At 39.8% G+C, this 14946-nt stretch overlaps 1 protein-coding gene across 8 annotated transcripts in view; it reads right to left on the reverse strand.

Annotated features, from left to right (window-relative positions):
* Positions 1-212: 212 nt before the first annotated feature.
* Positions 213-14946, reverse strand: part of NEBL (nebulette) — a 148231-nt gene continuing 133497 nt past the window's right edge. For 7 of the 8 annotated variants that reach the window (XM_048511029.1, XM_048511030.1, XM_048511025.1 and 4 more), the window contains 2 exons: positions 5225-5340; positions 213-790 (listed from right to left, as the gene is read on the reverse strand). In XM_048511029.1, coding sequence (XP_048366986.1) covers positions 614-790; positions 5225-5340 — 293 coding nt within the window. In that variant the 3' untranslated portion in view covers positions 213-613. Of the gene's footprint in view, positions 791-5224; positions 5341-13706; positions 13800-14946 lie in introns of all 8 variants that reach the window. The other variant, XM_048511031.1, reaches the window with a different exon arrangement.

A 14946-nucleotide genomic window follows, 5' to 3' on the forward strand; every position in this document is an offset into this window, starting at 1 on the left:
TCATTCACAACTGGTGGTCTGGGAAGACGGACAAGTGTCGGAAGAATGAATGAGAGCAAATGAAAGTTTCAGAGAAGTATACAGTAGACTCGACGACTGTGTGTCAGGAAACCTTCACCATTAAGAGTGAAATACAAGTTGTTTTAAGGCTGCCTGGCAGTAGTAAGCAACTGTTGCGCACAGCATTCATCACAACAAAAATATCTGAACGATTCAATTCACTTGGGCTTTTAATGGCTTGAACCTTAAACAGCAAAACTATAGTCTCTTACAATTTCAAAGTCACGCAAATGAAAGGTAACAGCTGCTTATGGTTTATAACTTAAAAGCCAACTACGGCCACATTAAAGGCAGAATTATGTTGGGGAGCTAATTGATGGAAACCTTTACGTGATTAGAAGCACCCAGTTTCCACTGACAGTCTGTTTTTATAGATAAATTTAAGCAGTATACTTTTCGGAGCTCAGTGCTTCTTCGGTTTCTTAGAGGAACTGTTGATTTCAGCAAATGAGCACACAGTTACATTAACAGGGAAGTAATGAAGATGTCATCTTAAAAGTACTTTTGGAAAGAGTAGGTAAATCAGAATAAAAGCTCAGAAGGACTAATGGCATTAATTAACAAACTCAATGTAATTTGCCGGAAGCATTCCAGTTTTTCCAGTTCTCTGAACAGTACCATACATCCAGCCATCATCAATTGGTTGGACATTGATGATGTAGTCACCATCCCTGAAAGAAACTTCATCTTCATCTTGGGCACTGTAGTCGTACATAGCTCTGTATGTTCTCTGTTTAGAAAGAAAATGAGGGGGGAATGTCCATTAAATACAAAAATAAGTGGGGTGCTACTCCCCCCCAACCAACCCCCCATTTACGTCCAATATGAAACTGTATGCACAGCTTAGGCTCATTCCACACAGCATATTTATAATGAGTTGCAATCATTATAAATGAATTCATTTTCCGTTTATAAAAAGGGGGAAGGGTTCATTTATAACTATCGCAGCCTGTTATAAATATGCTGTGTGGAATGAGCCTTAGCAAACTTTTAAATTGCAGAAACTGTTCATAAAATAAGGTGATGAATACTAAGCTGGATATATCGTTCTAAGTACAAAGTTATGCATGTTAGAAATTTCATAAAATATTAGTTGTTCGCTTGGTGGTCAAAAATCAAATATAACTATCAATTTGAAGGCAGAACACTATGGGATGAACAGGTATATTATACTAATCAATCACATATCACACAACCAGACTAAACCAAGAATGTGTATGCAATGATAGAAATCTACAGCAAAACTTGAGGATTTAGGCTACTTTTCCTCCATCTTATGATAGGTATTTAGATTTATACTTATTTATTTATAACATATTATTCCACTTTTGCACCTAATTGGGGCCCTCAAAGTGGGAAACAAAAAGGAGCTTTAAAAACAAACCATCTATATAAACAGTTCTTTAAAAACATAAACTGCAGGAAGAATCAGTAAGGGAAGAAGATAATGATAGAAGGGGACAGATAAATCTCCATGTAGAGGTTTGGTACAATGACCAAGGAGGTCCTTCCTTGGGTTCCCACCCTTTTAGCTTCAGATGACGGAGGTGCACAAAGTAGGGCCCCTGAAGATAACCATTATGTTCCAGTAAGTCCAGATGGGAAAAGACTGTCCTTAAAGTATGCTGGTCCCAGGGCTATTTGATCAATATATAGGTCTTATAGGACTATAGGTCAATACCAGAACCTTAAATTGGGCCTTGAGGCAAATTAGAAAACAGTGGATATGGAACAAGATTGGAGTGAGATGGTCCCTAAGACCCTTCCCAGTCACCATTCTTGCCACAGCTTACACAGTATTACTCACACAGTAATATATTTTATGTATGTGTTTAAAGTACTGTCAAGTTAAGCCAAGTTATAGTGACCCCACAAAATTTTCAAGTTGGCTTGAAAAGAGCTGGCTTGCGATTGCCTGCCTCTGCTTAGAAACACCAGACTTCCTTGGTAATTTTCCATCCAACGACTAACCAGGGCCAACTGTGCTTAGATCTCAAGATTTCACAAGATCAGGCTAGCCTTGGCCATTCAGGTCAGAGCAATTTTATTTATGGTATTCCTGAAATTGTAGCAATTTCTTAAAATATTCACCAAAACCATGCAGTAATACATGTTAGCCAGTAAGCAAAAAAAGTTCTGCTGTACACATTCCTGCCAATTCAAACCCAGAAGCCAAGCTTCCACTAACTACTGTGATCTATTGTTTTGGGAAAATGCTTGTGACAATGCTTAATAGCTTTCAGAAAACCTTTAATAAGAACCAGAGGCATAATGACTTTATAGATTCATTTTGTTCAAATTATTTCTGGTATATCCCCAGCAGCATTTTAATCCTTCATTAATTATCTTACCAAATATATTATTCCCTGAATGGCAACCAGTCATCACTTTCAGACAATGAATTCTCTACCAATTGGAGCGCTGACTTCAGTCCTGCACACCCATTGGTGGGACATCCATCCCATGCTGTCAGTGTGAGCTTAATGTCTGGGGCCTCTTTGGGTTACTGAATCTCTCCATTCATGTCTTCTTTCTTGCTGTGCTTGCAATGCAGACAACAGTGGCATCTCTTGTCCTCTCTACAAAGGGAGAGGTAGCCATATGGCTCTCTATCTTTCCCTAGACCAGGGGTAGGGAACCTTTAACACTCAAAGAGCCATTTGGACCCGTTTTCCATGGGAAAAGAAAACACTTGGAGCCGCAAATAATTTTTGACATTTAAAATAAAGATAACACTATATATATTGGGGTTTTTTTACCTTTTACTCCGCTCATTCTGAGAAGCGCATGGATGCGCCCGCCCTGCTGCCTGCAGGGCGGGCAAGGATGAAGCCAGCGGGCAAGGATGAAGCCAGCCGCCGGGAAAGCGCCAGCCCCGCTCCAATGGGGTGGGCGAGAGGGGAAGCCCGTGGCACGGCCCAGCTGACCGCGGGCAGCCGACCGCCCGGCGGCTTGGACCATGGAGCCACAGTGCAAGGGCAGAAGAGCCACATGCGGCTCTCGAGCCGCAGGTTCCCTACCCCTGCCCTAGACCTTGGGAAGGGACTTTCACTTTCCTCTTCTTTTCCAGATTTTACTTTACGTAGTTGGGGGCAGGGGAGGGAGTGAACAGCAGAGGCAATTAAGCAATGCGTATTTGGGAGATGGGTCAGAACTGGCTTGGCAAAAGCCAGGGGTTCAATGTTCATTTCAATAAAGACTTCTGATTGCTCAAATCCAGAGTGCGTCATTGAATTAATCATAAACCTTTCCCCGACCCAGCTGCAAGCCCACTCTCTCCACCCACAAGAGTGCACAAGATCCACTAGTGCAGAGAATCTAAGTAAGAACACCCTGACAGTGTATCGATTCCATTAGTTTCAATGGAATATGTGTAGTACAACTTCTGATGGATTGTACCCTTGGTTATTGCATATGGAATCTCATCAGAACTATGAACCTCTGATTGAGAGATCTGAGCGAATATATAGATACTATGGATCCTGTACCCTAAATAAATATTGTGCAATGATATTCAGAAGTACTGAATTCATGGGTTAATTTGCTGTGGCACACATTAACTTTAAATGTAGAACAGGGCATTACTGGTAATGCTCTAAAGTGAGCTGGACAATCAGGGGAGGGCAGCTTTTGTTCAACTGTACCCTCTCTCTTCCAGGTATTCTGTTGCAGATTCCACTCACCCTCAACAATACAGTATTACAGGGTAACCATTTATAGACTTTGATAATTTAGCATTCATTTTCACAATAATTGTAGGGTTAATTTTTTAGCAAATATTTCCTTCTGTCTTGTAAAGAGAATAATTTCTCAAAAGTCTACAAGTTTTCTATTTGGTTCACTGATTAAACTTTTATTTTATCAGTGATACTCTTTTGTTTTATCAGAATTAAAGGTTGATAATCATCCTTAGTTCAAGCTAGCCTCATCCTGTTAAATCCCAGAAGTTAAATATTTGGATGGGAGACTGCCACAGAATACCAGGGTTGCAATGTGGATACAGGCAATGGCAAACCACTTCTGGCCATCTCTTGCCTTGAAAAGTCCACCAGGGGTCACCATAAGTCAGATGTGACTTGATGGCAAAAAAATTTATCATCCTTTAACAAATAAATCCTGAAGAACATTGCTAAATGGTTTATAGAGGCAAAGCCTTTGGAAAGGTTAATTCAGATCCTCTAGTTGGGTGCAGGAAGAAATCTCTCATTACCTACTGTGTTAAGCAAGGCCAGCAAAGGCAGGGTTGACCTGACTGAAAAGCAAACCAGGTGGACACCTAGTCCCAGTGGACGCCTGTCCTCAAAGTCATCAGTTAGTATAAATACAACATTTAAAAAACTAATTAAACCCACACTTCAGTTCATGGCATTATTTGGAACAGAAGGAGCAGCAGTGGCGTAGTGGTTAAGAGCAGGCACACTCTAATCTGGAGGGACCCAGGTTTGATTCCCTGCTCTGCCGCTTGAGCTGTGGATGATTATCTGGGGAATTCAGATTAGCCTGTGCACTCCAACACACGCCAGCTGGGTGACCTTGGGCTAGTCACAGTTCTTCTGAGCTCTCTCAGCCCACCTACCTCACAGAGTGTTTCTTTTGAGGGGGAAAGGGGGAAAAGTTTGTAAGCCCCTTTGAGTCTCCTTACAGGAGAGAAAGGGTGGATATAAATCCAACTCTTCTTCTTCTCTTGTTTTAAAAGAATCAGTATTTTCTTGATTCAGCACATATAACAATCTTTGACTTTAGGCTTAGTCTTCTGGGGGAAAAATAAAAAAGTATCTTAATATTATACAAGATTTTGTTTGGATCCTAAGATGTCCTCCTCTGCATGTAGAAGGCCTCTGATGCTCAGAGGAGCTGTATAGCATGTAGTAACTAGAATACTGAATGCAGAAAAAAAGGAGCTGAATTCAAGGGATCTCTTCAGTTTGCATAACTTGCACAATCTCCTGCAAAAAGAGAAACCTAAAAGTGCTACAAAACCTAGTGATTACAGAACCTCATGAAGTCTTGTGGAAGCTCTTAATAAACATAGGAGGAATAGCACCAGAAGCTGACTCTTGATCGTTCCTTCTGCTTTATGTCCAATATATTGTTAAATGAAAAGAAAACTTGTTCAAAAGACGTTGCAATAAAAAAGGAATTAAACATTCAGCTAAATACTCACCAAGCTAGCTGAATGTGGCTGTGAATGCATTGACCTCATAGATGACACACTAGTCTGGTGCATGTAACCATATCCTTGGGGCTGACTCTGTTGATAGGCCCCAGGAAGCACAGGTGCTGCATGAGAAAAGAACACAAACATATATCTGCTATTAGAGGGTGCCCTGAGATTCCTTATATAAAGTGGTAACTTCCTCCCATCAGAAAAGCAGCTAAATTCACAGGCTGTATGCTGAAAGCACTTTGGTAAGCTTGGCTTTGGCAGAACAAAGTATCTTTTAGGAAAATCTGGAGGAACTGCAAAAGATAAATCTATAATCAAGAGTATGCACACCAAACCTAGTGGATGCAAATAGTGAAGTTTAGAAGGACTATGTTGTTACCCGGTGAGCAAACTGTGGGAAGTAAATTGTTCCAGTTACAAACAGGAAAAACGCAAAACACATGCAGAGTCAAGAAAATACTTGAGCATCCTACTGCCTCCCCAGTTACACTTAAAAAGGTTAGATTTTTATTTACTTAGAAACCAAATTTGCATGTAGCCATGACTTTTGTATCTTAAAATTCTCCTTTAATTGTCTATTAAATTATCAAGGATTTCATGATGGTATACATTATTTTCCTTTCCCCAATTTATTTTCACAACCACCGTGGGATATAAGTGAGCCATATGATTGACTCAAGATCACCAGGGAAACTTCAGGAAAGAGTAGGGTCTGAACACAGTTCTCTTCACTCCAACACCCTCATCATTACCTCATAACGGTTTAAATACTCTTAAATCCCCAAAAGTATATTTTTTAAAAAGTACATACAAACAAGAACGTGTTTGGTTCAAATTAGTAACACCTCAATGGCCAACAAAATTGTCAAGATATAAGCTTTCAAGAGTCAAAGAGGATAGCTGTTAACTTTCTACTACAATAAAGAGAACAACTTTGTTTATTTTGTTATCGGAGCACAGAAATGTTGGACACTGTTGAAGGTTAGTGCAATCCTTTGCAGTTATTGCAGTCTAAGCTGGTTGGTTTAATGGGCTTAGACTGTAGCAACTTTGCATAGGATTGCAAGCAACCACACACAAAAAGCTACCTAGCCTAAATGCTCCTGCTTTGTTAAGTATGATGAAAAGAAGCTTGAGTTTTAATTATCTGCTCAACTAGGCAATCTGAAGCAATTTTCAATACACTTTACTACTACTACTACTACTACTACCACCACCACCACCACCACCACCACCACTACTACACTCTCAAAATCATATTTGAAGTACATAATGAATAGTGTCTTGCAATGGTAGAAAAAGTTTGAGGGCTCACAAGTAATTAGCCCTTAAAAGCATTTTAAAATATTCTAAATATTCTTAAAGCATATTCTAATTTTGGTTTGAAAAAGATATACCATGTTCAGGTAAAAAAAAAAATCTACTCCGACAAACAAAACATGAAAACAACATAAACTCCAAATCATCAGAATTCCTAAAGCAGACAAAATATCCTGAGATGAAACCTTGTTACCTTAATCAGTTAATGAATAAACAAAACTTCACTAGCAGACCTGAGTATATTTTAAATTCACACAAAAGCCAGGAAAAGCGAACAAACTACTGGGTTTATTTATTTTTATTTATTTATCATTGGATTTTTATACCGCCCTCCCCCGGAGGGCTCAGGGTGGTATACAAATAAACATATACAGACAGGGGAAAGTTAAAACCAGTACAAATATAATACAAGCCCTGTCTCCTTATTAAAACCAATAAACAGCAATACAACCAGCATACGAAAATTAAAACCAACCCAGTCCCGGGGAACCCAAAAGGCCCCCACATAATTAAACAAACAGAGAAACAAATGGGCCACATAATTAAACAAACAGAGAACAAGGGGAAGAGGGTAGGAGACAGAGGGCACCCTCAGCAGCTGACCCCACCCCAAAAGCCCGGCGGAACAGCTCAGTCTTACAGGCCCTGTGGAACTCCTGTGGATGTGGGTCAGAAAGTTGGAACTTCCAACTTTTAGTATGCTGGAACTCTAAATAAACCCTCACCTATGTGCTGCTCGTGTGGTGTACTTGCATGAACCAGAACTGAAACACCCACCACTTCCCTTCTGCAGGTCACCAGCAAACCCCACCCATCCCTGTTCGGGGGTGGGGGGAGGGATGAAGCAGCATCATAAAGACATCATAAACAGGAGATTCTTCCTTCCACATTAACCAAATCATTTAGCATTGCTGTTTAGCAACAGAAAATATATAGCTTGCTTGAGATCAAGTGATGAAGAATGTGTTTCAAACCATTTGGAGAAACGCATTCCAAAATAAGAAGCACAGTCTTCCTCCTGTTGTCAGAGGCAGACAGGAGCAGCAAAATTATTCAGTCTGAGATGACAAGGCACAATTTCAAACGGCCCAGAAATATAGTCAAGCAGAACAGAAGATTGCAATGAATATTTCATATGCCTATTTAAGAACAATGCGAAATCCACTTTAAAGTGCAGACACAATAACAAGCACACTTATTAGTGAGTCATGTATATTCATTACTAGAAATGGTTTGAAACACAAAAAGTATGATCCTGTAATTTGGGACTTTAATACATATCAACAATCCAAAGAAAGCATGAGGAAAATACCAGGAAACCTCATTTTCAAATCATGTGGAATACAATATGTTAACTGTGTTAAGAGTACGGCAATGTATAACAAAAAAAAAACAACCCAGAGAAGAACAGAGACTCTACAATTGTACCAGAATTGCACAGCTATGATCTCAAATTTCATTTGGTTTGGGTTGCCGAGGTGAAGTGAGCCTTACTCTGAGCCAGAAGAATCCAATTCACACAGTTCTGTGAATAGTTCATGGCTCTCCCAGACCATGGTAAGACAGGTTGCTTAACTGTTAAATATTGTTATTGGAGAAGTCATCTGGGTCATCACACATATAGGAACTTCAGCCTGTCATTTAGAACCTTCTAGAGTTAATAGGAAGGAAAATTGGGAAGATCCTGCTAGTAGCAGCTCTGTATCATAGATTCAAGACCGACTATTCCCCCCCCACACACACACACACAGACTCCCCCACACACACACACACAGACTCCTTTCAGATACTTAAGCCTGAAAATGGCCAGAGATACAAACTCTTGGATGTGTTCCTTTCAGTGGTAATCTTTGCAGTCACACAACCTTTGCAGTCACACAGGAGCACCAAGAACCACCTGTTGCTGGCAAGGTGGGTACCTTGCCAGCAACAGGTGGTTCTTGGTGCTCCTGTGTCAGTTGGGTTAGATTAAGCAGCAGGCGTAGCTCTACCCATTTAGGTGGGCAGAACTTTCTGAGCAATGCTATTGACGAGCTCCACTTCCTATGTGTGTGATGCATAGAGACCATCACAAAGACCATCAAAAGTCAACATTGGGTTCTTGGAGGCCACTACCTAAAAACCGGACCTCTGACCCCTTGGCTAAGTACACATTGCCAATAGACTACAGGAATGGTTTTAGCTAAGATAATGTATGGGTGTGAAAGCTAAACTACAAAGAAAGCCGACAGTTTCATTGAATAGGCTAACACTACCAAGGTGCCAGCCAAAGCTACTATGCATACCATGGACAGCTAGGGTGACAAACGCAGAAGTCTTGAGCTGCATAAAACCAGAAACAACACTAGAAGGGAAAATAACCAGGCTCAGACTTACATACTTTGGAATTTGATGCGATCAAATTCACTAGAAAAATCTATGATGCTCAGACTTGTCAGTGGCAGGAGAAGACCTGGAAGCCAAAGAATACGATGGCTAGATGCCATAAAAGCTGATACAGGCATGAACATCAACCAGCTGAAAGAAGCAGTACTTAATCGAAAAATACGGAAAGAGTTTGCATATTGGATCGCCAAGGGTCGAGAACAACTGAATGGATAACATCATCATCAAGATAAAGTTCCTTGGTACAATAATTTTTCCTCAGCCTCTGTAGTTAGTTTTTTGACCACTTCTTAAGAAGATTTCTCTGGTTAAAGGAGGCAGCTAATCATTCTATCATTATGAAAAAGGTGAGATAGATGAAGAGGCTGCTTACCACCTTGGCCTGCACATCACCAGCTTTTCTATTTTTTGTCTCTGTGGGTGGATTTTTTGTTTGTTTTGCTAGTATAGTATATCCCCTTGTCACAATCTTGCCCTTGGATTGGGGGGTGCAATCCAGCAATCATTTGTGGATTCTTTTCCCATCCAGCACTCCAGCCTGCCAAGTTTCATAAGCTTTTATTTCAAGTGAAAATAACAAAATCTTAGTACACTTCTCTTAGCAAAATAAGTTCCTTTTAAGTTTCATTGTCCCCTCTCCCAGGAGCCCCTGGTAGAGAGATGCTTCCTAATCAAACCCCTCAGGTGGAATTCTTAAATGCTTTGTCGAAGGCTTCCACGGCCGGAATCACTGGGGTGCTGTGTGGTTTCCGGGCTGTATGGCCGTGTTCTAGCGGCATTCTCTCCTGACGTTTCGCCTGCATCTGTGGCTGGCATCTTCAGAGGATCTGAAGATCTTAAATCCTTTGTTTTCACCTTCCCAGGAAAACTCTGCCCTGCCATGTGGTAAATCTAAACTTTTGAATTCTACTGGTCAAATTTGAATGGCATTTTCTGGGATCAAAGCCCTTCACCATTCTTGTGTGACTTCTTTGTGTGACTTCCTTGCTTCAGCAATAGAATCTTTCCACCACACCCCCAATTTGAATTTTGCAATAGGGACATGAACAATAAATGTTTTGATTACTAGGATTTTGAATTATTGTAGTCATACCATGGATTATCTATTACTCCAAAATCTGTAAATCACTTTGACTCTGTGTTCCAGAAGAAAAGTCATATATAAATACTCTAATTCATAGGTGTCAAACCTGCGGCCCTCCAGATGTTATGGACTACAGTTCCCATCATCCCCTGCCAGAATTATGCTGGTAGGGGATGATGGGAACTGTAGTCCATAACATCTGGAAAGCCACGAGTTCAACACCTATGCTCTAAATAAATAACGGAATGACTTGTCCAAGGCTACCCAGTGAGCTTCTTCACATTGTACAAACTTGAAGATTTTTCTAGATGTAGACTGACACACTAACCCGCAACAAACGTTTATCTATTTAAAGCTATTTTACACTGATTTTTAAAAGACCAGATTAAAAAAAAATATTAAAACCTTTATCTATTAGAAGTCCAGTCTAAATATTTTTGTCTTATCAGAATTCAAGTCTTTGTCAGAAATGGGTGAGTGCAGTTTTTAAAATCAAAAAGTGTTAATTTTTAGTAATCACATCAAAGAGGCATTACAACTTGTGAATACTGCGAAAAAATATGTTATGCAAAAACTTTGTCAATGAATCACGGACTCTGACATTAAAACAAATGCTTTTTGTCACACAACATTTGATATGCAAACAGGGATTATAGAGTGAATTTAGAAGAGTTCAAAGCTTGTAAACACTGTGATTGTTAATCAGTTGGAAATAATGGACAACTTTGGATACCTTCTTCATTAGATCGTCTTGTTACCTCACTAGGATAAGAAAATATAGAACCATCTGACTTATCTTCTCCGATCACAGAAGTACTGGCAGAATGGAAATGTATTAGCTTACTATGAAGGTGTCTTTGCTTTTTTTTTTCTACAGAGAAAAGAAAACAATTTTGCAATCAATACTTACAAGACAGATGAGGAAAGAAAAAGAGAGAGGGTTTTTAATCAATTGTATCAAAAATAGAATATGAGACAGAGAACATAGTGACTGGTCCTGCCAGCACCGTCTTAAGTGATGCAGATCTAAAATACTCATAAGTGGGATTCAAGAGTTACCTCAAAACATACAAACTGAGACAACAGCTTCAAAAAAGGAAAGGTGTTGTATTACAGAAAGAACCACATGAATTCTGCAGTACGAAACACAAACGTTTGTATAGCTCCATCCTAAGATATTCTACTGTCCATTTTGTCTTTCCATGCACAAATTTAAGAACTGATCTACACATGCAACAGGCTGCTGAGGTGGCAGAATGACTAAAGGTGAAGGATAACATTACTAACACTACCTGTGTTACTGTTTATTCAGCCAATGCCATGAACAGGAAACACAACTAATGGAGTTTAGAGGTCCAATAAGCTTTCACTACTATCAAATATTGTGTGAGCTGCAAAGTCTTTTGTTGTTCTTTGCCACTTGGTGGTGGAATGTGCTGGCAAGTTGCAACTGACTTATGGCAAGCCTTGGTGGGATTTTCAAGGCAAGATAAGTTCAGAGGCAGTTTGTCATTGTCTGCCTCTGCATCATGACCCCACCATTCCTTGGAGATCTCCATCCAAATAATCAACCAGGGGCAACCCTGCTAAGCTTCCAAGATCTGATGAGATCAGGCCAGCCTGGTCAATCTAGGTCAGGGGTCTTTGACAGCAACCATGAAACACTGGTCTCCACAGGGACAATATTCTTTCCAATCAAAGGAAATACCAACTCATTTCTACCACCTAAAAAACATGGAAATTCAAGAATATGATCAATAGTACCAATGTTCTTTAATCCACAGGCACATAAGCTACTAGAAAATAATATGCCAAAGTACCTTCCTAGCATAATTGCTGAAATAAACATTTTCAGGCAGGCCAGCATAAAAGTCCTTCTGTACATTAGTACAGTCAAAATCCAAAAATACTCTGGGGTCTTCTATAGGGGCCATATTCTGATAGCAAGAGATGAAGGAGTCCTACAAGATTTGCTTTTTCAAATGCTTTTTGATGGGGCAGTATAAATCCTGACTCCCAAGTGTATTTTACCCATCACCAGTAACATTTAAACATATCAATTTATTTCCCACCAGCTTGTCCCAGACAGATTTAAAACTGTCACTCTTAACTAAACGTAAAGATTCCAGAAGCAAACCAGACCTCAAGATCTTTAATTTAAAAGCTCTTAGTTAGGCCTGCAACTTCAATGACTGATCACCTACTTTTGCACAAAAACCATACCAGCTGTACATTTGGGAGCACTCAGAATATTATGAAGAAAGTATAAAAGTGGGTCTGACCACATTAACTGCCACTGCATATAACTGCTGGGCAGATACTTTAGTATTAAACAACCAAATCACCGCTGGGAGAAGGATCACATTTTTAAAACTGTGCATCGATTAATAATTCCTTGATAGTGGAAAACTGGAATAGCACCCAAAATGATAAACTAGAAGCTTCCCCCCCACCACCACCACTCACGTACTAATTTTTCACTTAAAGAGGGTTTCTACATGGGTTTCTCCCTTTCCTTGGATCAGAAATGATATAGTTCATTTTGCCACCTCATTCATTCTTTTTCATGTGTAAACCAGGACTAAGATGTGTGGCATAGATATCCTGCAGTTATATAGCCACTGGCTTGGATCCACTTGCAAATTCAACTCGCAGAAGAGGACTTCCTTACCCTCCCAATGCAACCCCAAATCTCCCCACAAATGGTGCCTCTCAGGTAAAGAGGGCCCCAAGAAATAGCATGAAGTTGGAATCTGAAGTCTGGCTTGGCAGGAGGGAATCACAAAAAGTCATCCTTCCACCCACGGAAATCCTGCACTGGATCCAAGTCTTTGAGTAAACACACAAGTCACAGCATGGAAGAAAGTGATTTATTGTACATTCTATAAATATCCCCCTCTCTAGGTAAATTCACTTTTATGGGGATAGCATAGTTGGAAAAAATACTCAAATTAGTACAACTACTGTAAAAGAAATGGTTCAGCAACTACAACATTAGGACTAGTAAAAGCTCTTCTGAAATTTATCTGTGAGAGTTTCCATGTGGAAGAAGTGAAGAATGACCAACTGTAGTCATGCATATAGCCAACAGCAATTTACATTAATATTGTTGCAGAAGCGCGCCACTGCTTCCACAGATCACAGCTGAAAAGCAGGAGCCATATCAGCAGATGCATTAGTTACATTTTTCACAGAACATAGCAAGGATTGCCAACCTCCAGATGGGAGCTGGATATCTTCCGGAATTAAAACTGATTTTCAGACTACAGAGGTGAAGGGTTAGAGGTGCACAGTGCACAATGCACAGAGGTGAAGGTCCCCTGCGGAAAATGGCTGCTTTGGAGAGTGAATTCTACAACAGTATAGCCTGCCAAGTCCTCCGCAAAGCAGACCTCCCAAGGGTCCACCCTAAAATATCCAGGAATTTCCCAACCCAGAGCTGGCAATTGTATATGCAAGCACAGAGCAACATTTGAATGGCTGCTTAGTTATATTCAATTGATTCCATTAAGAATAACTATACGTGTCAATATTGCTCTAGATACCTCTAAAGCATTCTAATAAATTACTATTTTTACATAATGATTTCTTTAAACACATACAGCTGACACAACAGACTCAACATTTATTTCAAGTTTAGTTTTTGTGAACACAGCCAGGCATAGGGGGAAATTATGAGTTAAATAATACCCGAAATCATATGTAGACTCCTAGACTGAATATTGTCTTCTAGGGGATCGATGTCGAAGATGGAACCAGGATCTGTACGCCAAACTTTGAGGTCTTTCCCCAAAAAAGTAAGAGAGATAGTGAAGGAAATAAAAACACCAAGGTTCTAAAAATCGTTAGGATTTTCATGCACACATTTACGTTCTCATAAAACCCACAGTGCCTTATTCTTACTGACTTTTTACAATGCTCAGTGCGAACTTAGGTGAGTTCTACATAAATAAATAAATGTATTGGGAGTTTTTGATCTCTATGATTTTGATCTCTATGACTGGGAGATTATCAGAATTCTAAAATCACATGAAAACATATTGTCCACTCTGACTGGAATCAGCTCTCCACTTTGTAAGGCAGAGAAACCTGTTTCCTTAAATAATTATCAGAGGTACCAGAGATTGAACCTGAAGCCTACTGGAAGCAAAACATGTGCTCTAACCAATCGCCCCTTTTGATGTGACAATGCATAGATACTGCAGTGCAGATAACAGACACAAACCCACACCCCCTAAAACAATAGAAGGGACTGACCATCTCTGTGAACCCTTTGGCGTCTCAGTTATGACATTCTTTTCAAATAAAATGAAGAATTTTAACAGGATCAAAAATGGGTTTAATTTAATGTTTATTACTCAAGCTACACAACACTTCTTTTCAGAGAGAGAAAATGGAAAATAGTTTCATTTTTACCTAAAACCTTTTGTAATTTTTGTTTTAAAAGAGGATTTATTTTTCTATGACATTTTACCCATGAGCCAAAGTAGCTTTGCTTTGCTAGTCTTTTTTCCTCCCTAGCTTTGGTAGCACACACACTGGAAATAGCCGAACTATCTTCTAAAACCTGAAATTATCCCTGGATTAGACTTCATTGGGAGCAATTAGTAAAATCTGAAGGTGAAGAAGAATGGTTGTACATCTTCATGAGAACTGCTTCTGAAATTTCAGGTTCTTTCCAGATTGTTCTCACTGTTTTCTGCTCTACGATCTCATAGTTTTAGAATATCAGGGGATGTTTTCCAGAGAACCCTGCCTAGGTCCAGATGCTCTCCAGGAATGTTCAAGGCAATTCCCATCAGCTCTCTACCAGCATGGCCCAATTGGCCATGCCATGCTGACAGAGGACGAAACTGATAAGGAAATTGGTCGGATCCTGAACATCCTGGAAAGAAACACTGAGGTTCCCTACCCTGGCTCATAAGATGTA

This window comes from Sphaerodactylus townsendi, linkage group LG11, assembly GCF_021028975.2.
Source record: "Sphaerodactylus townsendi isolate TG3544 linkage group LG11, MPM_Stown_v2.3, whole genome shotgun sequence".
Taxonomy (NCBI): Eukaryota; Metazoa; Chordata; class Lepidosauria; order Squamata; family Sphaerodactylidae; genus Sphaerodactylus; species Sphaerodactylus townsendi.